Source organism: Chrysochloris asiatica, unplaced genomic scaffold (genome assembly GCF_000296735.1).
Source record: "Chrysochloris asiatica unplaced genomic scaffold, ChrAsi1.0 scaffold00107, whole genome shotgun sequence".
Taxonomy (NCBI): domain Eukaryota; kingdom Metazoa; phylum Chordata; class Mammalia; order Afrosoricida; family Chrysochloridae; genus Chrysochloris; species Chrysochloris asiatica.
Genome location: NW_006408625.1, coordinates 7843032 through 7869620, shown reverse-complemented (window position 1 = coordinate 7869620; position 26589 = coordinate 7843032). Strand labels below are relative to the sequence as shown.

The window sequence follows — 26589 nt, the reverse complement described above, 5'->3', positions numbered from 1 at the left end:
ATCCCCATCTCAGAGCAGACCAGCAAAGGGCTGCTGGACCACTGGGACCCACCAGACTGGCCCCTGTATTGGAATTTATCTTCTAAGCAGATCCTCCTTACCAAACCAGGGATGCTGGGGGTTTGAAACTAGAAAAATGCCAGGTTTGAGAGAGAGGAAAGCACAACTCCAGAAAAACACAGAGTTCTGTGTATTCAGAGGGAACTTGGCAGGGTTGTATTCAAGCAGAGGAACTCTGAGTGGTACAAAGGGACGTGCCCAGAGTGGAGAAATCATGCTAATTGTCTGCACCAGAGCTGGAGAATGCCACCCAAAATGAAGAGAGAAAAGGGAGCCCTAACCAGAGCCTCCAATGTCCTGCACCTCACTCCTTTTGTGTACCTTCTTCTGATCCATACAGGTAGGAGACCTTCTGGTAAGAAAGGGTCTGGAGAAGGGACCCTGGGTTTTCAAAGGAGAGGGAGGGGAAGAGTTGAGGGCCTGAATGCATTTGGAGTGGGAGGAGGGAGTGAGCTCAGCTGCCCGTGGGAAGAGTCTCAGTGAATTCAGGCATTAGTGTTGAATGTATTTCTTCATTCCGAGTGCCTCCCAGCCCAGGCCTCCCTCCCCCAAAAGCCTGCATGACTTTGGAGCTCCCTCAGCTTCAGTACATTAGATGAATGGCACTGAGCCATTTCTTATGGAATGACTTGTTGGCGTGGGCCAGTCCAGCATTCTTTTCTAGGGATTGTGGTGAGGCTTTGGGGAGGTGGGGGAAATCTTGATTATATGATCCCCCAAACCACCCTTACCCCACTTTGGCTTCTCTGAGTGTAAAACAGCAAGGAAGATGAAAGCAATTTTAGAGATACTGACCCTCTAGTTCTTGCACAGTAACACCATTTTCTCTATAACTCAACCCTTCCCCATAGGCACCTACTGCCCCTCTACCAATTCCTTGGAGAATTGATCTTATTTTAAATGTGTGTGTGCATGTGTTTTGGTATGTATGTGCATGTGTGTGTGCATGTGCATGTGCATGTACATTACAAAGAGTCTAGTAATGCAGTTTAGTGGGGCAAGCAAATGCAAGGATCATTTGAATACTATAGGTCAGATATGCACAGAGGATAGAGGAATTAGAGAATGATCTCTTACCACAGCCTAGAAGCAGGCACTGGTGATGCAGGATGGGAGGATAATAGAGCAAGTTTCCTGCTTGAGATAATGTCTGAAGTAAATTGTAAAGGATTAGTAAAATAGGTAAAAAGCTCTGGTAGCATAGTGGTTACGAATCAAGCTGCTAACCTTAAGGTTAGCAATTCGAAACTACCATCTGTTCTGCGGGAGAAAGATGATGCATTCTGCTCCAGTAAAGATTTACAGCCTCAGAACCAACTCCATGGAACACCACCACCACTACCACCAGGCATTACAGTCTGACAAATGGGCAAAGGTCAGTAGATTGAAATAGCATCAAGTATTAAGAGGAGCAGGGCAGTTCAATATTGCTGGAGAGAAAAGTGTGAATTGCATTACACAAGATACCTGTACATTGTATTAAGAAGCCTGGAATGTAAACTGTAAACAGGAGAGAGGGGTGTTAAGTGGTTTTTAATTTGAACAGTGGCAGGGTTAAATGTACATTTCGGACAATTCAGTCTGCTGTTGAGGCATTGGAGGGAGCAAATAAGAAATAGTGAGAATGGATAAAATCACATAAGAGGAAAAAAGGGAGGATGGGCTGAAAATAGAACATTGGGCAAGACAGATAAAGAAAAAACTTATGAAGACCACCAAAAGGAACAGTCAGAGAGGCAGAGGGAGAACTGAAGACCGCGTCCGGGAACCTAAGGAAGTTGAGAATTCACCGAAGTGAGTCAACACCATCAAATGTGTCAGAGAGGTTCAGTAGAATAAAGACCTAAAAGAATCGACTGGATTTGACAAATAAGAAGTTTCCATTAGCCTTAGTATGTCTCGATGGATATCACAATGAGTTAAGGAAAAAATGAGACTTGAAGGTACGGCGCTGTGGCGGAAGGCTTGCACTTTGGAGCCGGTTCCGATTCATAGCCACCCTGTGTAGGGTTTCTGAGGCTGTAAATCTTTTTAAGGGTGCAGAAAGCCTCATCTTTCTCCCATAGAAATGCTGGTGGTTTTGAACTGCTGACTGTGAGCTTAGCAGCTTGATTTGTAGCTCTGGTAGCGTAGTGCTTACGAATCGGGCTGCGAACCGCAAGGTCAGCGTTCGAAACTGCCAGCTGTTCCACAGGAAAAAGATGAGGCTTTCTGCTCCTGTAAAGAGTTACAGCCTCGGAAACCCTGTACAGGGTCACTATGAGTCAGAACTCACTCCACAGCCCATAACCACCACCACCACCACGCTACCAGAGCTCCTGAAGGTATGATGTTGTTGTCACGTGCCGTCGAGTCAATTCCGACCCATAGCGACCCTGTATAGGGTTTCCAAGGAACAGCTGGTGAGCTTGAACTGCCGACCTTGCAGTTCAAACAGCTTTGCAGTCTGGCGCATTAACCCACAGCGCCACACCAGGACTCCGGTATAGACACAATGAATTGGAAATAGGACGCAACAATGAAATATGTAAATCAAAGATGTCCCTAAACTCTTTCAGCAATCAAGTAGTAAAAAGGAGGAAAAAAACAGATAGTGTTAGTCAATGTAACTAGGCAAATGAAAAAGATGACAAAAGGTCTTGGGTATGGGAAATTACAACCTAATAAGTATAGAAAATCCTAAATATAAACTATGCTTATCGGATATTAGTTATGACCTATGACAGGTATAGAGTCCTGGTGTGGTGCTGTGGGCTAGTGAGTCAGACTGCAAATTTATTTGAACTGCAAGATCAGTGGTTCAAGCTCACGAGATGCTCCATGGAAACCTTATGGGTTGGAATCAACTCGACAGCACTTCACAACAACATGACAGGTATGACTCCTGATGTGGCACTATAGAATAAGTGCTGGACTGCTAACCACAAAGTTGGCTGTTCAAATCCACTAGTTGCTCCTCAGAAATCCTATTTAGGGTTGCTATGAGTTGAAACTGACATGGCACTTAACAACAATAGCAACATGACAGGTAAGAGGTAAGTGCAGGTAAGGTTAGGCCTCTATGCTGCTATAGACAGACTAGTGGACAATAAAGAGTGGAGATTCCATAATAAATTCCTACTTCAGTATATTATTTAGGAAAATATCATCTCTGGTAACAAATAAACTCCAAATCTGTAAGATTCTGAAACTGGTCATCTATTGCAGTTCCAAGTTAAACCTGGGATGGAAAAGGACTCTGCTCCATGAAATTTTTCAGGGGCCAAGCTGATGGAAGCTTTATCAACTTCATCATATATTTCCAATGGCCGCCTTTAGGTTTCTCTCCAATTCTGCCAAATAAATAATTTTAAAACAACAATACAAAACAAAAACCATTTAGGAATATACAAGGGATAAACCAGGCCTAGAAGTGATATATATCACTTCCACTGGTTCTGTAAGTATTGGTTAGAACTCAGTCAAATGGCCATATGAGAATCTGGGAAATGTCATTTTTAAAATGTGGACTATGTGGATTTGGCTCCCAAAGATTTACTTTTTCTCTTGTGATTATGACAGCAGCTACTAAGCTGACCTCAGACAAGTAACACATAATCTTTAATACTCTGACTCTTGTGTGAACAAATGAGCCCTTCCTAGATTCATAACAGTTTAGTTCATGAGTCAATCAAATAAAGACTTTCTACAGGCAAAAGACGTTAACTGAAACATCAACTCAGTGTGCCATAAATCTAGATAATATGATCTGCAAGGTTTTAGTCTCTGGGATCCTAGCTCTATTCTATCTTCTAGGAACCCAATAAGATACATTTTGCCTGGGTGCCATCCTTTTTTAGACCCATGTCCACCTCCACATTGTAGGTGGTAAAGTTGCTTTTGTTTGTTAAAAAGATATAACTTAAAATTACTTACAGAAAAATGTATTTGACCACAGAATACAATTTGATGAATCTTTAAAAAAAAAAAAAAAAAAAGTGAACAAACCCATGTAATTAGTCCCCCAGATCAAGAAATACAACATTCTAGCACCTAAGAAGTGTCCTTCTCATACCATTTCAATCATTACTGGCCCCACATTCATCCAGGGTCGCCACTATCCTAACTTCTAATACAAATAAATTTTTCATGTGTTTATTTTTCATGAACATTATATAAATGGAAATGGACCCACATGTATACCTTTCTTTGTGTCTGATTTCTTTCTTTATACACCAAATTTGTAAGATTCATCCATGTTGCTGTTATTATAATTTGTTTTAATTTCATTGCTATCCAGTGTTATGAATTGTATGACTACCTCACAATGTATTTATCTATTCTAATAAGATACTTATTGGGCTGCTAACCTCATGGTCAGCAGTTCGAAACTACCAGCTGTTCCATGGGAGAAAGATGAGGGTTTCTGTTTCCATAAAGATTTACAGCCTGGGAAACCCTATGCAGGGTTGACATGAGTTGGAACCAACTCCCCAGCACACCACCACTGCCAATAGATACTTTGCTTGTTTCCAGTTTGGAACTTTTAAAATGTTTCTAAAAACATTTTAGTGCATGTCTTTTGGTGAACATAAAAACACACTTCTTCTGGAAATATACTTAGGAAGGAATTCTGAGCTATAGGATGTGCGAGTCCTGGTGTGGTGCTGTGGGTTAATGTGCTGAACTGCAAAGGCGGTTTGAACAGCGAGGTCGATGGTTCAAGCTTACCAGCCGCTCCTCGGAAACCCAATATATGGTCGCTATGGGTGAGAACCGACTCGATGGCACTTAGCAACAACAACGACAAGCAACAAGTACAGGACTGCAAGGTCTGTTCGAATCACAAAATGGCGGTTCAAACCCACCAGTCACCTCTTGGAAACGCTATACAGGGTCGCTATGAGTCTGAACAGACTTCAAACTCTCCAGCTGCTCCCTGGAAAACCCTATCCAGAATCATTATGGGTTGAACCGACTCAACAGCACTTAGCAAAAACAACAGAAACAGCAACAACAGGGTATATGTGTTGCAGTCGTTGTTATGTGCCATCTAGTCGCTTCCGACCCATAGCGACTCTATATACGGTTTCCGAGGAGAGGCTGGTGAGCTTGAACCGCCAACCTTGTGGTTCAAACCGACTTTGCAGTCCTGCACATTAGCTCACAGAGCCACAGTTTTAGCATAGGTGACCAAATAATTCTCAAAAGTAGTTGTCTCCATTTATAATCTTAGCGGCAGTGTATGTTCTTGTAGTTAGGTGCCATCGAGTCAGTTCCCACTTATAGTGACCCTGTATAACGTTTCCGAGTCTGTAAACCTTTACAGGAGCGGAAAGCCTCATCTTTCTCTTCTTGCTAAGTGGCTGGTGGGTTTGAAATTTCTGACCTTGTGGTTAGCAATCTAGCACTTGTCCTATAGTACCACCAGCACTCCACCAGCAGTGTATGAGAATTCTACAATTCTACTTTCTCTTTTTCGTTTTAGCCGTTCTAGAGGATATGAAGTGTATCAAATTATGATTTAAATGTGCATTTCCATGATAGTTAATGAAATTAAGTATTTTATTGTTTATTAACCATTTGAGTATCCTGTTTGTGAAGTTTCTGTTCCAAATCTTTGAGTCATTTTTCTATTGATTGGGGTTTTGTTATTATTATTGATTTGTAGGAGCTTTAAACATCTATTTTGGAAATAAGTTCTTTATAAGATATATATATTACAAATATATAAATTTGTAGATTACCTTTTCACTCTCTTTATTGTATCTCTTGATGAACAGAAGCTCTGAATTTTAATGTGGCTATTGTGTCATTTTCTTCTCTTTTTGTGTGTGGAAACTAAGCAATTTAGCTTCCTCATTCTTTTAGTAATGCTCTTTTTAAACTTTTTATTGTGAATTTAGTGAATATTTGTAGAGCACATCATCAGTTTTACATTCACGAAATCATACATGTTGTTTCATCTCACTGATTTCAATCCTGCAATCACTTATCCACTTCCTCCTTGTGTTTCCTCTTCCCCTCCTCCTTCTTTCCCAACCCTATTGGTCCCTGTCCTTGCTGTCCTTTTGATCTTGAATGGTTGACTAGTCTATGGTGTGTGTACCTCACTAGTGTTGTTTCTCTCCTCCGCCCCTATGTAAAACTATCTGTTGCTTGGCTGAAAATTGAAACACAGGGGATAATTTTTTTTTTCTGTTATGGCTACCACTTTTTATGCTGTTAAAAAAGTGTTTGCTTGTCCTCAATCATGAAGGTATTCTTCTATGCTTTCTTCTTAAAACTTTATTATTTTATGATTCACATTTAGATCAATAGTTCATCTCAAATTAATTATTTGTGTAAGGTGTATAGTAAGGGTCACAATGCCTCAAAACTATTTTTTTCATGCTTTTATTTTTAAAATTTTATTTTCTTATGGCTGTTTAGAAGATACGCAGCAAAGCATTCACCAATTAAACGATTCCTATGTGTACAATCTAGTGGCATTGATTATAATCTGTACTATTTTTTGAAGGAAAAAAAATCCTTCACCCACTGCACTATAAGGTCACTTGTGTCTTAAAATGAGTAATTATGCATAAGTCTGTCTGGGGATTCATTATTCAGCTCCATGAATCTGTTTGTCTATCTTTGTGCTAATATCACAACTTTTCAATTACTATAGATTTATGTTGTTGTTAGGTGCCATTGACTCAGTACCCATTCATAGCAACACTGTGCACAACAGAATGAAACACTGCCCAGTCCTGGGCCCACCTCACGATTGTTACCACGCTTGAGCCCATTGACGCTGCCACTTGGCCAGTCCATCTCGTTGGGGGTCTTCCTTTTTTTCTCTGACCCTCCACCTTCCCAAACATGGTATCCTTCTCCAATGACTTATCCCTCCTGGCAATATGTCTGAAGTATGAGAGACGAAGTTTGGCCATCCTGGCCTCCAAGGAACACTCTGGCTGCACTTCTTCCAACACAGATCTGTTGGTTCCTTTGGCAGCCCATGGCACTTTTAATATTCTCCTCCAACACCATAATTCAAAAACATCAATTCTTCTATGGTCTTCCTTATTCACTGTCCAGCTTTCACATGCATATGAGCTTATTGAAAACATCACGGCTTGAGTCAAGCACACCTTAGTCCTCAAGCTGACATCTTTGCTCTTCAACACTTTAAAAAAGGTTTTATTTAGGCAGCAGATTTGCCTAATGAAATATGTCATTTGATTTCTTGACTGATGCTTCAATGAGTTATAAATATTGCTATGTTGTTGTTAAGTGCTGTCAAGTCAGTTCTGACCCATAGCAACCCTGAACAGGGTTGCCGAGGCTGTAAATCTTTACAGGAGCAGAAAGCCTCATCTTTCTCCCATGGAGCAGCTAGTAGTTTCAAACTGCTGACCTTGCAGTTCACAGCCCGATTTGTAACCACTACGCTACCAGAGCTCCTTAAGTATTGTTATATAGTAGTGTAAATCTCCCAATATTGCTCCTTAAAAAAACAAAAAAGATTGCTTTAGTTATGCTTGGCTTCTTGTATTTCCATATAAATTTTTGAATCAGCTCATCATTTTACAAAATGTTACAAAATTGAATAGGATTTTGATAATATTGTATAAAATTTTATAAGTTTGGGAGAATTGATAGCTTAAAAATAGTGAGTCTTGCTGTCTACAAACATGGTAATTCTTTGTGTGCCATCTTAACACACATTACTGAACATCTACACGCCTTTGAATGTAAATAAAAAGCTCCCAAGCCCCTGTCTCCTCCTGGATCTCAAGGGCCTTCTTTATAGCTTGTGTTTACTAATTTTCTTCCACTTTCCTGAATAACTGATTGACACCTACAGTGATTTCTCACTTCTGACAAGGTTCTATAGGGTTATGTACTTATCCTTGCAGGCCTGAACAAGATCACAGTATGAGAATAAAACACAATAACCCTAACATTTACACAAGTGCTACACCTATACAATAGGGTAGATTAGAAGGGCTGTTTGCTCAGAGCACAATTCATTAGGTTAGATATTAACAGTCAAAAGAAGAAAGCAATATTTTTCCCTTTTAGAGAACCATGCTATATACTGTCCTTGACTTATTGTATGAAGCTCTGGTTACCACACCACATAGGAAATAATATAGTTGAAAAAAGGCCAGAAAAGGCCATCTATGATGCTCAAAGTGATGAGAGGAGTTCTCTATGAAGGCAGACCTAGAAAAACAAAAAATATTTCAGATAAAAAGGATATAATTGCAGTCCTTGGTGTTATAGAATATGGATAAGGGGTAAATAGAATAACTAGAGTACAAGTTTGGCACTATCCCATAGACATTTTAAAAGGTAAATCCAAGACAAGTATTGGTAAAAAGAAAACTTTTGCCCAGCAAAGGTGACATATAAAAATGAGTAGATTGAGGTATAGTTAAGGGAAGAGATTATTAGTAGGCACACTGTACACTTTGAATGTTGGCATTCCTTAGTGTCACCGGGAAAACCCATTGCTGTCCAGTCAGTTCTGACTCATACTAACCCTATGTGATAGAGTAAAACTGCCCCCATAGACGTTCCAAGACTAATCTTTACAGAAACAGGCTGCCACAACTTTCTGGTGGGTTCCAACCATAGACCTTTAGGTTCACAGCCAAGTGCTTCGCCACTGTGTCCCCAGGGCTCCTCCTTAGTGTCACAGCAGGTCAAAATCCTACTTGAACAGGAGCTGTGTACCTAATGACCTGATCCAGGATAATATCCACTGTTTTGTTGTTGTTGTTATTGTTAAGTGCCATCAAGTTGGTTCAGACACATAGCAACCCTGTATAGAGTTTTAAAGGAGCAGCTGGTGGTGTAAATTACTGACCTTGCAGTTAGCAATTCAGTGCTTATCCTACAGCCCCACACCAGGACATCATTCATTATTTAGTTTGACAGATTTTGCTGAGATGCTACTTTCATTTTATTCCACCTCCAGTGGGAACATAGTAAATAGAGTCGGTTCTGATTTATAGTGACACTGTATAGAATTTCCAAGAAACAGCTGCTGGGTTTGAACTCCCAACCTTAGCAATTCAGTGCTTATCTTACAGTGTCACATCAGGACCCCAATGGGAAACATAGTTGTTAATCATTTCTTCATTTTTGTGTCCTGTTTTGCTCCTGTCCCAGTTCTCAGTGTCCCTTAAAAGTTGTGGAATTCTTAATAGGACTTTGATTTTGGCTTGAGTTTTAGGAAACAGTGTTTGTTCAGCCAAAGGATCTCTTTGCTAGTTTCTAAGAAAGACTCTTACATTCACTTATGATAACGTGAACACACATCCCCATGATTTAGAGTGCATGCTCATGTTCATAAGCATACAGACCTTCCCAAGAAAAGGGGAAGACCTAGGGCAATCCATGTGCTGTTGCTTCTCCAGTGTTTTAATGCAGAAGAAATCTCACTTAAGTTGGCAGAAGAAAAGGATATTATAAAAGATTACAGAAGCCTTGTATGGAATTAAAGAGAGGGGAAGGAGAAGTTCAAAGGAGGGCCAGAGAAGTTAACAGGGTATAGGGGAAATTCTTTCAACTATTCCTAGAGGCCAGGACTGTTGTTGACCATCCTCCTGGAAGAGAAAATAGGAAATGGGACACCTCAAATGTGGTCCTTGGGGCCATTACACAGATTTACTAAATCCTAGTTGCTGTTGTTGTTATGTACAGTTGAGCTGGTTCTAACTCACAGTTACCCTGTATAGGGTTTTTGAGAAGCAGCTGGCGGATTTGAACTGCTCATCTTGTGGTTAGCAGTCCAGTGCCACACCAGGAAACCCCAGTATGTCTATGCATGTATTACCCACATGTGCATACTCCTACTGCTTCATATTGGGTCATAAGGAAGGAAAGATGTTCTACAGCTGTTTTATCACTACTATGGCCATTAATGAAGCTAGTGATTTTGATTTTCAGGGCCATCTTAAGTCACACATGTCAAAGTCTATTTGCCTACTCAAGGAAATTTTGAGAGCTTGCTTTTCTAAATCAAGCTAAGCAGTTGCTAGGCCAAAAATCCCACCTAAATAATCACAGAAACTAAAAGTTGTAAGAAACATTAAGGATCATGTGGCTTGACACACAGAACTATAGGGCTTCCTGGTAACTCCCCAAGTTGCTGGGGAGGAAGCAGGGAAGAAGGCATGACTCCTGTGCCCACAATCTCATCTGCCAAAACAGTGGAGCTGGAATTAGGAGGATGAGTCAAAAGTATTGCTACAAAATCATAGAAGCCTTTCTTTATTAAACAAAAATTCCAAAATGAGAAAATATTATTTTTCAACATATCCTCCATCTAGTGCTATACACTTCTATATACAGGGTGGTGTTGCCATCTCTCTAAGCCTTCATGGACAAATTCTGTGGTCTTCCTATTACTTCACATCAAATTAGCAGTTTTGGGATCCTTGAAGGACTCAAATTATTTTCCTTTTAAATGTTTTTTGAGTTTGAAGAACAAAAATAAGTCTGAAGGGGCAAGATCAGGACTGTAGTGTGAAAGGGGATAAGGTTTCCTAACAAAATTCTCCTAGGATAGCCCTTGCTAACCTCAAAAAATGAGCAGGTGAATTACCATGATGTGAACAAAATTCCTCCGTGAAACCTTCCAGGCCTTTTTCTTACGAAGGTAGTTTTTAGTTTTCTTAAAACATATTCGTAATAAACTCCCATGATTGCCCTGAGTCCTTTGATAAAATCTATTAGGATTACCCCTTTGGAATCTCAAAAACAGTTGCCATAATTTTCTGAACTGACCTCTCTGCCTTGAATTGAACTGACCCAGCAGATCTCCTCATAAACCAGTTTTGATTGGACCTTTTATTTTGGAAGACATCCTAATGAGACTAAAACAAGTGTATTGTTGACAGAACTTGTCTGTAACCATCTACTAATCACAGAAATATGCTTAAACACATTTTGTTTGGAATAAACCTGTGCAAGAATAACTAGACCCTAGTAACAATATCTTTTTTTGCTCACCTGCTTATTTCATTTCTTTCTGTTCTTATACAAGATTTGCAGGAACAAACAAAGTTTAACAAAGCTATTTGAAAATAATTAATTTTGTCCATTTTATCTCCCCTAAATTAAGAGTCCCTTCAATAACAAGCAGAGAATATTCATACATAGGATGTTGTTGTTAAATGCCATCATGTCAGTTCTAGCTCATAGTGAACCTGTGTAGGGTTTCTGAGGAGCAGCTGGTGGGTTTGAACTGCAGATCTTGTGGTTAGCAGTCCAGTGCCTATCCTACAGCACCACACCAGGACCAATTTTAATCATTAGAATAATCTCTTTCACTGCTTTTTAAAAAATGTTTTATTGTCATTTGGGTAGTTTACAGAGCAAATCAGTTTTCCATCCAACAATTTATACACATTTTGTCATTGATTGATGCCCCCCAAATGTAACATCATTTATTCTACTTCTTTGCCATGTTTCCTGTTTATATTCCTCCTTCTCTCCTAACCTTTTGAACTTTGACCTTGGATAAATATTGTCCTTTTGATCTCAATTGGTTGATTATTCTAATGTATGTCTACCTCCCTAGAGTTATTGTCCCCTTTATAGATCTGCCTATTGTTTGGCTGAAAATTGAGCCATGGTGTTGTGTTCATTTCCAGATCTAAAGGGTGACTAACGGTCATAGTTCCACCAGCCTCTATTTGACCAATAAGTCTAATCTTTTTATGATTCTGAGTTTTGTTCCATGTTTTTTTCTCACTTTATCTAGAACCTTCTTATGTGATCCTTTTCAGAGCAGTTGGTAGTGGTGAATTGTGGAGATTGATGTCTGTGTGGTCCATTCATTGATTGGACTGATTGTTTCCATTAAGTCTTCAGTTTTCTTCACTCTTCTTTGCTCCAGACAGGGTGAGACCAAGAGTTCCACCTTAGAATGCCATTCATGAGCTTTTAAGACCCAAGTCTCTATCTATGTAGAAAGTAGAACATTGTCTTTGTGGGCTATGTAATGCCTATTGACCTTGATGTCCCTCAAGATCGTGGCCCTGAGCACCCAGGCCCTGTGACTCATTCCCTCATGGTGATTATATTTAAGAAGCTTTTATAACTTTGCCCCCTGTATGTTCCATTACATTCATGGATAAACTTGCAGCATAGGTAAACACACATGTAGAAATATCCTGTGGAACCCATATACATTCATGGGTATAGTCCCATTCTTCTGTTCACAGCTATTCAGCCTGTGTGTCTATCCACTCGTTGATCACCATTTATTACAGGATTGTATATAATAGTGTTTACTTCTATTGTCTTTAACTCTTGCTCTCCTCCCATTGTTTTTCCCTAATTCCATCATTTTCCACTGACCTTCCTTCTATTGTATATTGCCTGTTCTCTTCTACTCTTAAGGTTTTATGATTCGAACAGACCTGGTAGATAATGAATCAGAGATTGTCAAAGCAGGGAGGAGGAAATTGAGATCCAATGAGACACTTTCTTGACCATTTCCTAAGATGAAGAGCTTACTAGATAATAAAGTACTTATTCTAAAAGTGGACTGAATATGTTTAGTGAGTAAAATGTGCTTTAACCTCCACAATTGCCCTTTTAGTATAATTGCCTCTTGCCCCAATCTGGCTGCTGAGGCACACAGAGAGGAATAAAAAAATGTAAATGTACAACTCAGCTTCCTCAACTCTAAACTGCAGCAATAGCAAGTGGGAAATAGGTATGAGAAAGAAGGAAGCAGTTAGGGTGCAGAGGCTCCAAAAACCTGACGTGTATGTGTTCACTTAGCTAAATCTAGTCCTGTTCACAACTGATATTCTATCCAGAAAAGCACCTAAGAGGTCTCTGGAATGTGAGATGTGTCTCTGGCTGGGACAGTCATTGGACAAGATGATAAAATCCTAAAATTACAGAGCTGGAATAAGTCAATGAAATAATCTTGTGCTACTCCTCATTTTGGAGTCCTGATGTGGCACTGTAGGATAAGCAATGGACTGCTAACTGCAAAGTCCCCATGGTTGGTCATTCAAACTTACCAGCCACTCCTTGGAAACCTCAAACAGAGTCACTGTGAATTAGAACTGACTCAGCAGCACTTAAAAATCCCTCATTTTACATATTGGGAATCTAGACCCGAAAACAGATAAGCTACTTGTCCAATAATACAGTCCAGATCGCTGACGACCAGTTGTTGTTCTTTATACAACACAACAAATAATTGACATGTATTGTGCTTAACAATTCTGTGAACTTTATAAGTCAGTTTTCATTATCATTGCCCCTCTTTTATTAACAAAAATAATGAGATTTTGAAAGATTATTTACCCAAATTCAAAGTCAATAAGTAGTAGAGAATAGACTCATAAGGCCTTTGGATTCCAAACCCTTCTATCCAATGCAAATCCCTCCTATATGAATTTAGATAAATTCTCCAAACTACCTAATCAGGAACAGGATTGTTCTGTACTGGACAGGCCTTGTCAGATGCTATATTTAGTGGGGATAAGGATAGGAGAAGCTCTCTGTTGTTGTTAGGTGCCATCGAGTCGGTACCGACTCATAGCGACCCTACGCACAACAGAATGAAACACTGATCTATACTGGGCCAGCTTCACAATTGTTGCCACGCTTGAGCCCATCAATGCTGCCACTTTGCCAATCCATTTATCTGGGGGTCTTCCTCTTTTTCTCTTACCCTCCACCTTACCAAACATGATATCCTTCTCCAGTGACTTGTCCCTCCTGACAATATGTCCAAAGTATGAGAGACGAAGTTTGGGCCTCCAAGGAGCTCTCTGGCTGCACTTCTTCCAACATAGATCTGTTTGTTCCTTTGGCAGCGCATGGCACTTCAATATTCTCCTCCAACACCATAACTCAAAAGCAACAATTCTTCTAAGGTCGTTCTTATTCACTGTCCAGCTTTCACATGCATATGAGGTTATTGAAAATACCATGGCTTGGGTCAGGCACACCTTTGTCCTTAAGCTGACATCTTTGCTCTTCAGCACTTTAAAAAGGTTTTGTGCAGCAGAGTTGCCTAATGCAATACTTCGTTTGATTTCTTGACTGCTGCTTCCTTGAGTGTTGAAAGTTGATCCAAGAAAAATGAAGTCCTTGACAACTTCAATCTTTTCTCCATTGATAAGCCTGTTGTTTATTGGTCCAGTGGTGAGGATTTTTGTGTTCTTTACATTGAGATGCAATCCATACTGAAGGCTGTGGTCTTTGATCTTCATCAGTAAATATTTGAAGCCTTCTTCACTTTCAGCAAGCAAAGTTGTATTATCTGCATATTGCAGATTGTTAATGAGTCTTCCTCCAATCCTGATGCTACATTTTTCTTCATAGAACCCAGCTTCTTGGATTATTTGCTCAGCATACAAGTTGTATAAGTATGGGGAAAGAATACAACCCTGTTGCACACCCTACTTAATTTTAAACCATTCAGTGTTCCCATGTTCTGTTCAAACAACTGCCTCTTGTTCCATACACAGATTCCTCATGAGCACAATTAAGTGTTCCAGAATACTCGTGCTTTGCAATGTTATACATAACTTATCACAAGCCACACAATCAAAAGCCTTTGCGTAATCAATAAAGCACAGGTAAACATCTTTCTGATATTCTCTGCTTTTAGCCAAGATCCATTGGACATTAGCAGTGATATCCCTCACATTGTCTTCAGGTCCCTAAGTTTTCCTTTTATTGGCACTGTCTTGGTGACACATTTCTTTCTTTGGTAACTGTGTTCTAATGCTTTCTTCACCCATTCTCCTCCCAATCACTTGTCAAGAATATCTGATAGTTAGTACAACTAAATTAAAACTCTTGAATGTTATAGGTTGTGTATATTAAAAAGGATATGTTTTGTTGAAGGAAAAATTGCTATATTTTTGAAGGAAAAATTGTGTATATTAAAAAAATATGTTTTGTTGAAGGAGTTTGTAGCAGTTAATGTGGTTGTAGCCATCCATTTTCATATCTTAATGTTAACGGGTTTATGTTGTTGGTTGGGATTTTTTTTGTTTGTTTCAAATGCAATATTACTTAAAATTCCCTTTGCATCAAGGTGTATGCAAAACGTTGATGCCGTGCATCACAAAACAAAAGTTTGTATTTAATAAGGAGGTGCTTTACACTGTACTGTCTGATGTTTTGTTTTTAAAGTTACATTTAGATCTAAAAAAGTAAAAAAAAAAAAAAAAAGAATATCGGATAGATTTCCCCTGAGGTATAATGACCTATTAGTTTAAGGGGTAAGGATTTCTGTCTGTTTTTCTCATTTATATACCCCAAGGACACAAAGTCATGTCTGGCACCTAATAGTTGCTCAATAACAACTTCTAAGTATAAAGCAAACATAGTGTGGTTAGCTAGAATCTCCTGCTATGGGAAGGCAAATTTAAATGTGCCAGAGAAGCAGAGGACTAGATGGAAGGATTAAAGGCAATGGGATGAGAGATGACAAACAGACAAAGAGTTACAGTGGGAGAGAAGATGGCACATAATGGTAAGAATCAAGGACTGCCCAGAAGTGAAGGATCAGGCATTGAAAGATCCAAGGGCTTAAAGGTGGGGTTGAGGGGAAGATCCAAGGCCTGATGCCACCTTCTTCCCATGGACCTTTGTTTACAGACACCCTGGAAGGAGTGAACATCACCAGCCCAGTGCACCTGATCCATGGCACTGTGGGGAAGGAGGCCCTGCTGTCCGTGCAGTACAGTAGCACCAGCAGTGACAGGCCTGTTGTGAAGTGGCAGCTGAAACGGGACAAGCCAGTGACCGTGGTGCAGTCCATTGGCACAGAGGTCATTGGTACTCTGAGACTTGACTATCGAGACCGCATCCGGCTATTCGAAAATGGCTCCTTGCTTCTAAGTGACCTGCAGCTGTCTGATGAAGGCACGTATGAAGTTGAGATCTCCATCACCGATGATACCTTCACTGGGGAGAAGACCATCAACCTCACTGTAGATGGTAAAGGGCTATGGTGTGGGAAAAGTCAGGGACTCAAGCAAGGACTGGGCAATGTCTGTGGGTCACACACTAAACAAACAAACTTATTGCCATCAAGTCAATTCTGACTCACAGAACACTATAGACAAGTAGAACGGCCCCATATTATTTTACTGTCTCCTGGACTGTAAATATTTTTTTAGCTTTTTATTGTGAATTGAGTGAAGGTTTATAGACAAGATCATCAACTTTACATTCAACAAATTATACACTTTGTTTCATTCCAATGATTACAATTCCCTCCCTGCAATAATCCTGTGGCTCTCCATTTACATCTTCTATTTCACAAATGAACAGATAAAAAATACTTGATGTACCATATAAAAAAAAATGTATTTATTTAAATGTCCAAAGGGCACATTCTGCAAGCCAGCCTCTTGCCTGCAGGCACACAGCCTTATTCAATCCATAAGCCTAGAGCCCGCAGCTGCTCTGTCTCTCCAGGCTACCACTTCTGCCACTGTCTCTGCTGTCACTATTTTTCTAGGTAGGGATCTCACATTCCACTCATGCTCATCCTTCTTGATGGTCCAGAGATCATCTGTTCCCAAAATGAAAGATTAACCACTCCCCCTTTTTGTTGTTGTTAAGTACCATCGAGTTGGTTCTGATTCATAGTGACCCTGCATAGGGTTTCCGAGGAGCGAATGGTGAACTTGAACCATTGACCTTGTGGTTCAAACCAACCTTGCCGTCCAGCACATTAACCCACAGTGCCACACCAAGACTCCTTTTTAGTAAGGCTGCACATCTTTCTCCTGCAAAGCAGATGGTGGATTTGAACTGTTGGTCTCTTGGTTAACAGCCAAATATGTAACTACTGTGCCATGAGATCTCCTATTGGGCTAGCATGCAGGGAAAATGAACCCGAAAGCCAGTTGGAAACTGGGAGTGAGCCAAGTGGAAGTTAGCAGCTGGCAGGAGGGCACAGTTATCATATGTAGAGTGTTTACTAGGTCCCCAAAACCATTCAAAGTGCAGTGCTTTTCATTTTATGTTTATTATAATAATCTGTTGTTGCTGTTGGTTGCCAGAGATACCCATGTAATAGAGTAGAACTGCTCCATAGGATTTTCTTTGCTGTAATCTTTAAGAAACCAATTGCCAGGTCTCTCTCCAATGGAGCCACTGGGTGGGTTTGAGCTGCCAAGTGTTGTTTTTTTTTGTTGTTGTTGTTGTTTAGTTAGCTGCCAAACATACCATTAAGGCTCCTTAATAATAATCTAGATAGAGATAATATCATTAGCCCCTATTTTGAATGTGAGGTAACTGACGCATAGAGACACAGAGAGATTGAGTAACTTGCCCAAGGTCAGACAGCTAGTAATGATAAAGCCAAGATTTATATCCATTTGGGCTTAACCCAATTGAAAATTTTGCAACTGGCTGGGCCAGTTGGAAACATTAGAGCCCAGTAGTCTTAGAGAGGTATTTAAGAAGAAGGGGATATAAGGTCCATGAGGGCAGGGACCTTGGCTATCTTGTTCAGCATTGTGCACAGAGTGCTCAATGAATAGCTAGGGAATAAGTAAATAGTGGTGAAGGACTGAGTTGATGGCTGCACAAGGATCTTGTCAACCCACAGCATTTGTGTGGTATGTTGGAAAGTAGGAAGTTGAGAAGAGAAGGGAGAAAGTTCCTAACCTATGACTCACAGGCTCCTCACCCCCGGGTCCCAGTGCCCATTTCAAGGCCACAGGTGGTAGTGACTTCGACCACTGTGCTGGAGCTCAGTGAGACCTTCACCCTGAACTGCTCACACAAGAATGGCACCAAACCCAGCTACACTTGGTTGAAGGATGGCAAGCCTCTCCTCAATGACTCGCGCATGCTCCTGTCCCCCAACCAAAAAGTGCTCACCATCACCCGAGTGCTCATGGAGGATGATGACCTATACAGCTGTGTGGTGGAGAATCCCATCAGCCAGGGCCGCAGCCTGCCCGTCAAGATCACAGTGTACAGTAAGTCTTCCTGCCTGCCCTCCCTTGGGAATCAAAACCCTAGAAGCAGGTTCCCATGAGGGACCAAGGCCAGATTAGACAGAGCTCTACTGGAGGGAGTGAGAGACAGTGGTGGGCAAACTATCCATGGAAGGCAGAAACAAGGAGGAAGTGTCTCTGTGCAAGCTGTGACATCAGTTAGCCATGCTGTGTAGAACTCTTTTCTCTTTTTTGACTCTAAAGCTCCCTTACCATGCCTCTTATTCACTCTTCTCTCTTCTTTTTTCTTCTCTCCTAGGGAGAAGCTCCCTCTATATCATTTTGTCTACAGGAGGCATCTTTCTCCTTGTGACCTTGGTGACAGTCTGTGCCTGCTGGAAACCCTCTAAGAAGTCTGGGTAACTTTCCAAGTCCAACACCCTGAGAACCCTAAGTCTTTGATCCATTCTAACACAAAGCTTAAATCTTTTCTTAGTCTCTTTAAACACCTTTCCTTTCAGGTCTTTGCATGATTTCTCAGGAGACACATCTCACTATTGTGTATGGAACCATGCCCTGCATTCATGACACTAATAGCCAGATCCTGATTAATAATGGTTTCACTTATTGAGCACTTTCTTTGGGCACTGTGGTTGTGATTACAATGCTATTGTTTGGTCCTCATAGTCTTGCAGGAAACATACAGTTATCTGCAGTTTATAGATAATGACCCTGAGACTCGGATTGGTTAAATGACTTCTAAGTCACAATGCTAGTGACAAATTCAAGATGCAAACCTCATTCCAAAGCTAGTCCTACCCAACTCAGTCCATCTTTCTGTCACACAAGACCTCTTTTATAACCATCAGATCCTTTCTTGTGCCTCTTCCTGCTCCACCCCCAGACCTTCAGTTCACAATAAATTGGGGCTGTTCTGATTTTCAGGAAGAAGTGGAAGATGGAGAAGCAAACCTCCCTGGAATACATGAATCAGAATGATGATCGTCTAAAACCAGAAGGTGAGCTCCCTCCTGCCCACTCACCCATGGCATCTGCACTCAAAGTGATGGGCTGCTAGGAAACATCAGAACTGGGAAATAAGGAAGCCAGTCCCACAGGGCCCTGTGCTTCATCAACTGCCTGATGACTGCAGAGCAGGGAGAGGTGTGGTCCAGGTAGGAGCCTGGGTATTTGGGATCCTCAGGTACAGACCGTGGTGGAATCAACACTTTGGCCAATTGGGGAAGTAAGGAGTGTAGGTGCTGAGTGGTGGAGAGGATTCTGGACCAGGCCAACCCACCCCCTCTCATTCTCTTCCTCTATGCAGCAGAAACCCTAGCACGAAGTGGAGAGCAAGAGCGGAAGAACCCCATGGCTCTCTATCTCCTGAAGGACAAGGTGAGTAACCCTGGATTAGGAGCTCCCCAGTGAACCCTCACAGCGTGCCTGACATTATTAGTTCAACCATATAGATATCTCTTTGTGATACTCAAAATAATGCTGTGACTTTTTTTTTTTGCATTGGGCTGCTAACAAAGGTTGGCAGTTGGAACTCACCTGGGGGTTCCACAGAAGAAAGGCCTACCCAACTGATTCTGTAAAGAAAACCCTATGATTCTGTAAAGAAAACCATTCTGTAACACATGGGGTCTCTGTGAATCAGGACAAAATGATTTTGAAAGACAGCTTATAACTACCATTTTGTTGTTGTTCCGTGGAGTCGGTTCCGACTCAATACGACCCTGAATAGGGTTTCCAAGGCTGTAAATCTTTACGGGAGCAGAAAGCCTCATCTTTTTCCCGAGGAACAGCTGGTAGTTTCGAACTGCTGGCCATGAGATTAGCAGCCCGATTCGTAACCACTACCCTACCAGCTACCATTTTGGTGGTGGTGGTGGTTATGTGCCATGGAGTCGGTTCCAATTCATAGCGACCCTGTACAGAGATCAGAAAAGCATGGTTGAGAGGTAAAATGACTTGTCCAGTATTAAAAAGTGACATATCTACGCCTCAAACCTAGATCTTTGGGGACCAACTCTCTGGCGATTTCCCTACCATACCACAACTAACGCCTATACCAGACTGCCCAAGAAAGAGGCGAATAAGGGGTCAAACACTCAATTTAATGAACTTCAACATATAGGAGACTGTTAACTGCAAGGTCAACAATTCAAATCTACCAGCCTCTCAGAAATTTAGGTTCGCTATGAGTCAGAACAGACTTAACAACATTATGTACCAAAGAAGCCCTGGTGGCCTAGTGGGTAACGCATTGGGCTAGAATTCAATAGCCACTATGTGACTCCCTAAAGATTTGCAACCTTAGAAACCCTATACAGGAATGATATGAGTTGGAATCCACTTGCTAGCACACAACCACCACCACCATTATGTACCAAGCATTCTGTTACTTGTGTACTGCTGACCCCTGCAGCACTTGTTCTTGCAGGACTCCCCCGAGCCTGAGGAAAACCCTACCCCGGAGCCTCGGAGTTCCACAGAGCCAGGCCCGCCTGGTTACTCAGTGTCTCCAGCCGTAGCAGGTCGCTCACCCGGGCTGCCCATCCGCTCCGTCCGCCGCTACCCGCGATCCCCAGCACGCTCCCCTGCCACTGGTCGGACGCACACATCACCACCCAGAAACCCCAGCTCTCCTGGTGGCTCGCGCAGCACCTCGCGTACACTGCGGACTGCCGGCGTGCAAATAATCCGCGAGCAAGACGAGACCAGTCCAGTGGAGATCAGCGCTTGAGCAGCCTCTGGTCCCAGGCAGGCCTGTAGTCGCCGCCTACGGCCAGGAGGAGAGCGAGAATGGGCCTGGTGGGCTGTGGGGCTGACGCCAGTGTATGAATATGAGTTTATGCTGGAGTTTAGCTATTGTGCGACTGACTGACTGGGTTGCTTTTGCTCCCGGTTTATTAGCTGTGTTTTCCGTGGGTATAGATTGTGCCCCCTTAGGCCCATTTAGAAGATTAAATGTCCGATCCAATACCCCCAGGGTCCCTATGAAACTAACATAGGTAACCTAACCCTGTGATTATGCTGTTTCTTCTAGGGAGCGCTTTATGCTTCCATCCCTTCCCATCCAAGAAATTCTGGCACAATTTTTGGCAAGTCCAAATTAGAGCAATTGCTTGTCCAAAACGCACAACATTCCTAAAATAAGTGGAAGCCAGAAGTCTGTTATGGGTGTAAAGGGGCTGCTCCAAGCATCCAAGCCCTGGGTAAACTGTGGTGAAGGCAGTGCCTAGCTCTGGCCACTTGCTTTCTGAGTACCACAGGTTGGTGAGGAAGGAACCCTTTGTCCCCGGACTTAGGTACTTTGCCGTCTCTCAGCCTTCCTCAGCACGTTGCAGAACAGTCTTTCTGTTACTGTTCATGGATGCCAGATTGGCTGCGTTTATTCCTGTAGAGATGGGGATTCCCACTCACTTCCCAGGCAACAGAAATCAAGTGAGGAACTATTTTTAACTCCTTAAACTCAAGCCATCTCCCTGCTTTTCTTACAAAAGAAGCCTTTAAATAATCACCTGAGAAAGGTGTTGAGGTTCCTCCAGCTGTTAAGAGAATATGGTTCTAATCTTCAGAAATTGGTGATAGGAGGAGGCTTATTACTCTCTAGGTTGTCAAGGGGACACAGTCTCCTGCCACCCACCTCCCCTGTTTGCAGATGCTAGGGGTTCCAGGGGCCAGGACAGGGTAGACCTCCTAATCACACTAACATCTGTTTACAGAGGGAATGAGTGTGTCTCTATGTAGTCAGGCCATGCCCATGCCACCCCCACTTGTACAGTTTGTAGGAGACACAATAATCTACTGTGTGAGGAGTGAGAACAACTAAAAAGCTGAACGAGAAGAAAGCCCTCTGTGTGTTCTGTCCTTTCCGGATACTTCTAGAGGTCCTTACACCCCAGTTCCTCCTTCACCAGCTAAGCCCCTTATCTACCATGTCACTAAGCAACTCCCTGCTACCTAGCATCTTCACACCAGGGCAAATTTTGTTCCAGGCTCCAAAGGCAACAATGTTTCTACTTTACCCCCTCCACTTGCATGCCCCCACCCAGATCTTATCTCTATGCTTGCTCAGGCTCATTTGAGCAGCTGTGTCTTTGCAACAACTTGATTGGTTTCAAAGACACGCCTGCTCTACTGATTTGCCAGAACCAATTCCCCAACATACCCAGGTACCTCATCCATGAAATAATGCTTGCAGGAGAAAGTTGCTCAGGCCAATGGGAGGTACAGAACTTGGAGAAGGGTATATGCCTGTTAGTCTTGAGATGCATAGATGAAAGTTATGGTGAGACAGACGTATGTCCTGGTGCTGATTCCTGCCGTGCCAGTTTCCCAAGCTCAAGCCAAACCTGCCTTAAATGAGGGGTGGGAGTGGGAGCAATAAGGAAGTGATTTTTTGTTTTGTTTTGTTTTTATCTTCATCTTTGTATTACTAGCATCTAGCAGAGTGCTTAGCACATTCTGGATGCTCAATAAACTGTTGATGAAGTTAAATGACAACTTTATTTCACATAAACCAATAGAACATAACAGACAACATTTAAAATACCAATCATTTTCCTTTTCTCTTTCTTCTCTACTGTCACTATTCATCTTTTTTCAAAATCCAAACTGTCTGTTCCAAAATAATCACTTACTCATTTATTCAGCTGTTCTTTCATTTATTCAACAAACATTTGTTAAAACACTATGGTACTGGGGTTACTTCATATGATCTGACCAACTCCTAGAAGTCAGTCTCATGGGCAAGGCAGATAAGGAAGCAGATTAATGTTGCTGTTGTAGTTGTTGTTAAGTGCTGTCGAGTTGGTCCTGACTCACAGCGACCTGTATAGGGTTTCAATGAATACATACTGAGTTTGAACTGTTGACCTTGCAGTTAGCAGTTCAACGTTTATACTACTGCACTACACCAGGACTAATACAATGTGTAAAATGCAATGACAGAGGTAGGTATAGGGCACAACCAGATTAGAGGTTGTCAACAAAGTATCCTGGAGAATATAATTGAGTTTAGTCTTGAAAGGATTTGCCAGTTAAGTGGGAAAATGGAAGAGAACGCACTTATTTGAGGCAGAGGGAACAGCATATATAAAGTTTGAAGTGCAATAAACATTGGGGAATTAGGGCACCAAGGCTTGGATAAGATTATTTTGGTAGAGCATACCAAAAAAATGAGAGAGTAGGGGAGACAAAGAAAGCTGAAGATAGATTCCTGAGGATTGTAAAGTTAAATGAAAAGGACCTTACCAAAGAGACTAAAAAAATGTAGCCAATGAAGTAGGGGAAAATCCAGGAGCTAATTCTATCATAGAAACAAAGGAATAAGAGGGTTTCAAGAAAGAGCATCCAGGACTGAAGAAGAGGATCTTGTATGAAAAGGAATTTAAAACATGCATTAAATTTAGCAACAAAGAGATCATTGACCAACTTGGCATAAATAATTCTAGGGTTGGTAGGGACAAAGCCAGATGTAATGGCTAAAAAGAAATGTGGAACTTCTGCTAGATATTGAGACTAGATATTTGAGAAGCCCTCCTGATTCAAAGCAACTAAGTCTTGTTTAAAACATAGTTGATTTTCGTTTTGGGTCTTCAGGACATGGAGAAACTTTCCAAGGAGTCAGAAACAAAACAAAAAAGTAGGTGAGCCCAGAATATTTGTTGTTGTTGTTAGGTGCCATGGACTCATAGTGACCCTATATAGGGTTACCAAGGAGTGACTGGTGGGTTTGAACCATCAACCTTGAGGTTAGAAGTCCAGTGCTTATCCTACAGTGTCACACCAGAATACTTGGTAGTAGTGGTTATGTGCTGTGGAGTCGGTTCCAACTCATAGCAACTTTGTATAGGATTTCTGAGGCTGTAAATGTGTGCAGGAGCAGAAAGCCTCATCTTTCTCTGTCAGAACAACTGGTAAATTTGAACTACTCACCTTGCACTTAGCAGCCCAATTTGTAACTCACTACACTACCAGAGATCCTTCACCAGAGTACTTGTTGTTGTTATTAAGTGCTGTCAAGTCGATTCCAACCCACAGCAACCCTGTATAGGGTTTCCAAGGAGCTTGAACCACCGACCTTGTGGTTCAAATTGACTTTTCAGTCCAGTGCATTAACCCATAACGTCACATCAGGACTCCACCAGAATACTTAGCACTCATATGTGGTTGACTAGGTATGAGTTGCTAATCTGGGATTCCTAAATTAAGTTGACATCCTAGAAGGGAGCTAATGCATTTCTATTCTGTATCATACCAGGCTCCTAACAATAAAAATGCAAACTCTATCAGGAGAAAAGCCACCAAATTTTCAGACATCAACTCCTGGTGTGGAACTGTGGGTTAATGCGCTGGATTGCAAAGTCAGTTTGAACTGCAAGGTTGGCGGTTTAAACTCACCAATTGCTCCATACAGGGTTGCTATGGGTCGGAACCGACTTGATGGCACTTAACAACAACAAGAATGAATTAACAAATCCAAAAAGAAAGATCTAGTAGGGAGGACCAACAAAATGAAAGGGCTAGTTAGCTGAAAAGATTTTAAAAGTAAATGTCTGGTAGGATTGAGTAGGGAAAAAGAGAAAAGAAACACATAAATGATATCATGAGTAAAAAAGGAGAAAGAAACTACTGATCCAGCATAGATGAAGAAATAGTATTAATAAATAAAGGAGAAAACTCATCACAACAGATGGCAAAAAGCATTTGTAAAGTTTAATACTCAACCATGCTTAAAAGTTCTTAATAAACTAGGAATAAAAGGACACCTTAAAAATTTCATAAATAATATCTACAAAAACCAACAGTAAATGTCATTCTTTTTAAAATCATGTTTTATTGTATTTTTGGTGAAAATGTACACAACAAATTAGATTCCCCATTCAACAATTTCTATTTTGTTCAGTGACATTGGTTACGTTTTTCACAATGTGTCAACATTCTCATTATTTCTGTTTTGGTTATTCCCTTTCCAGCAATCTAATTTCTCTGCACCTTCAAATATTTGCTTTAAAGGAATTGTTAACTATTTGGTCTATGTAGATGATTTTTTAAAAAAAGGAATGCAATGTATATGGGAGATGTTCTTTTGTGTGTGTGTGTGAGCCAATCTGTTATTTAGCTGAAAGGTGATCTCACAAGATGGTTTTAGTAAGATTTTAAAAGTTACTAAAGGAGCCTGGTGTGGCACTGTAGGATAAGCACAGTATGGCTAACCACAAGTTTGGAAGTTCAAACTCACTATTGCTCCTGGGAAACCCTATACAGGGTATCTATGAGACAGAATTGAGTCAACAGTACCACCACCAACAAAGGAGTCATGGTGATGCTAAGGGTTAGGTATTGGGCTTTTAACCACAAGACCAACAGTTCAAAGCCACCAGCCACTCTGCAGGAGAACGATGAGGCTGTCTGCTTTCTTAAAGAAACCCTAAATAATCAGAATCAACTTAACAGCAGTGGGTTTTTGTTGTTTTAAAAAAGAGACTTGGGGAGTCCTCTAGTTTCAACCTATCCAGTAAGTCTGAACTGTTTACAAATTTGAATACTGTTCCAAATGTTTCTCCTATTCTGTCAGGTTCTATATATTGTGGCCTGGATCACAATTATTGGTAGTGGCAGCCAGGCACCGTATAGTCCTTCTGGTCTCAGGGTAGAAGAGGCCTTGGTTCTTATAGACAGTCCTGTAAACTAGCTTCTCCTCAGGCTTAGGTTTCCTTCTTCCTCTTTTGCTCCAGATAAATTGTTGTTGTTGCTGTTAAGTGCCACCCAGTTGTTTCGGGTTCATAGTGACCTTGTATAGGGTTTCCAAGGAGTGGTTGGTGAATTTGACCTGCCAACATTTTCGTTCAAACTAACCTTGCCTTGCAGTCTAGTGCTTATCCTGCAGTGTCATACCAGGATAGGTAGAGACCAATATTTATATCTTAGATAGCTGCTCAAAAGTTTTTAACATCTCAGATACTATTCACCAACCTAGAACATAGAACATAAACTTTATGTTTTAGTATTCTAATTGACCCAGTTATCCCAAACCCCTAATCCTAATTCTTCAAATCCAGAAAACCAATCCTATGTTTGCTTATACCTAAGAAGTATCCAACTGCTAACTGCAAGTTTGGTGGTTCAACCCATTAGTTGCTCCTCGGAAAGACTATGTTGGTATTGTTAAGTGCTGTCAAGTCAGTTCTGACTCATAGAGACCCTGTATAGGGTTTCCAAGGGGTAACTGGTGGATTTGAACTGATGATCTTGTGGTTTGCAGTCCAATGCTAATCCTACAATGCCATACCAGAAAATGCTATACAGAAAATGCTATGAGTCAGAACTGATTCCAGGACACTTAACAACAACAGCGATAATGTGCATTATTATATATGTTGTTTTTGTTAAGTGCCACTGAGTCGATTCTGAACCCTGTATAGGGTTTCCAAGGAGCAGCTGGTGAGCTTGAACCACTGACCTTGTAGTTCAAACAACTTTGCAGTCTGAGGCATTGGCCTACAGCGCTACACCAGGACTCCTATTTATTATATGTAGTTGTTGTGAACTGCCGTCAAGTCGGTTCCGCCCCACAGCAAGCCTGTATAGGGTT

General features: G+C 41.3%; 2 protein-coding genes across 2 annotated transcripts in view; one reads left to right on the top strand and one right to left on the bottom strand.

The window, feature by feature from the left end:
- The first annotated feature begins 277 nt into the window (after window positions 1–277).
- On the top strand, window positions 278–20733 carry HEPACAM (hepatic and glial cell adhesion molecule). The gene is made up of 7 exons (XM_006867656.1): window positions 278–400; window positions 15682–16023; window positions 17742–18023; window positions 18301–18394; window positions 18927–19000; window positions 19309–19379; window positions 20431–20733. The coding sequence occupies exons 1-7, from the start codon at window positions 304–306 to the stop codon at window positions 20731–20733; spliced, it is 1263 nt and encodes a 420-aa protein (XP_006867718.1). The 5' UTR covers window positions 278–303.
- Window positions 20734–21732: 999 nt separating this feature from the next.
- Window positions 21733–26589, bottom strand: part of HEPN1 (hepatocellular carcinoma, down-regulated 1) — an 18027-nt gene continuing 13170 nt past the window's right edge. The window contains 2 exon segments of the mRNA XM_006878376.1: window positions 21733–21869; window positions 21872–21901. Of these exon segments, the coding sequence (XP_006878438.1) occupies window positions 21733–21869; window positions 21872–21901 (167 nt within the window).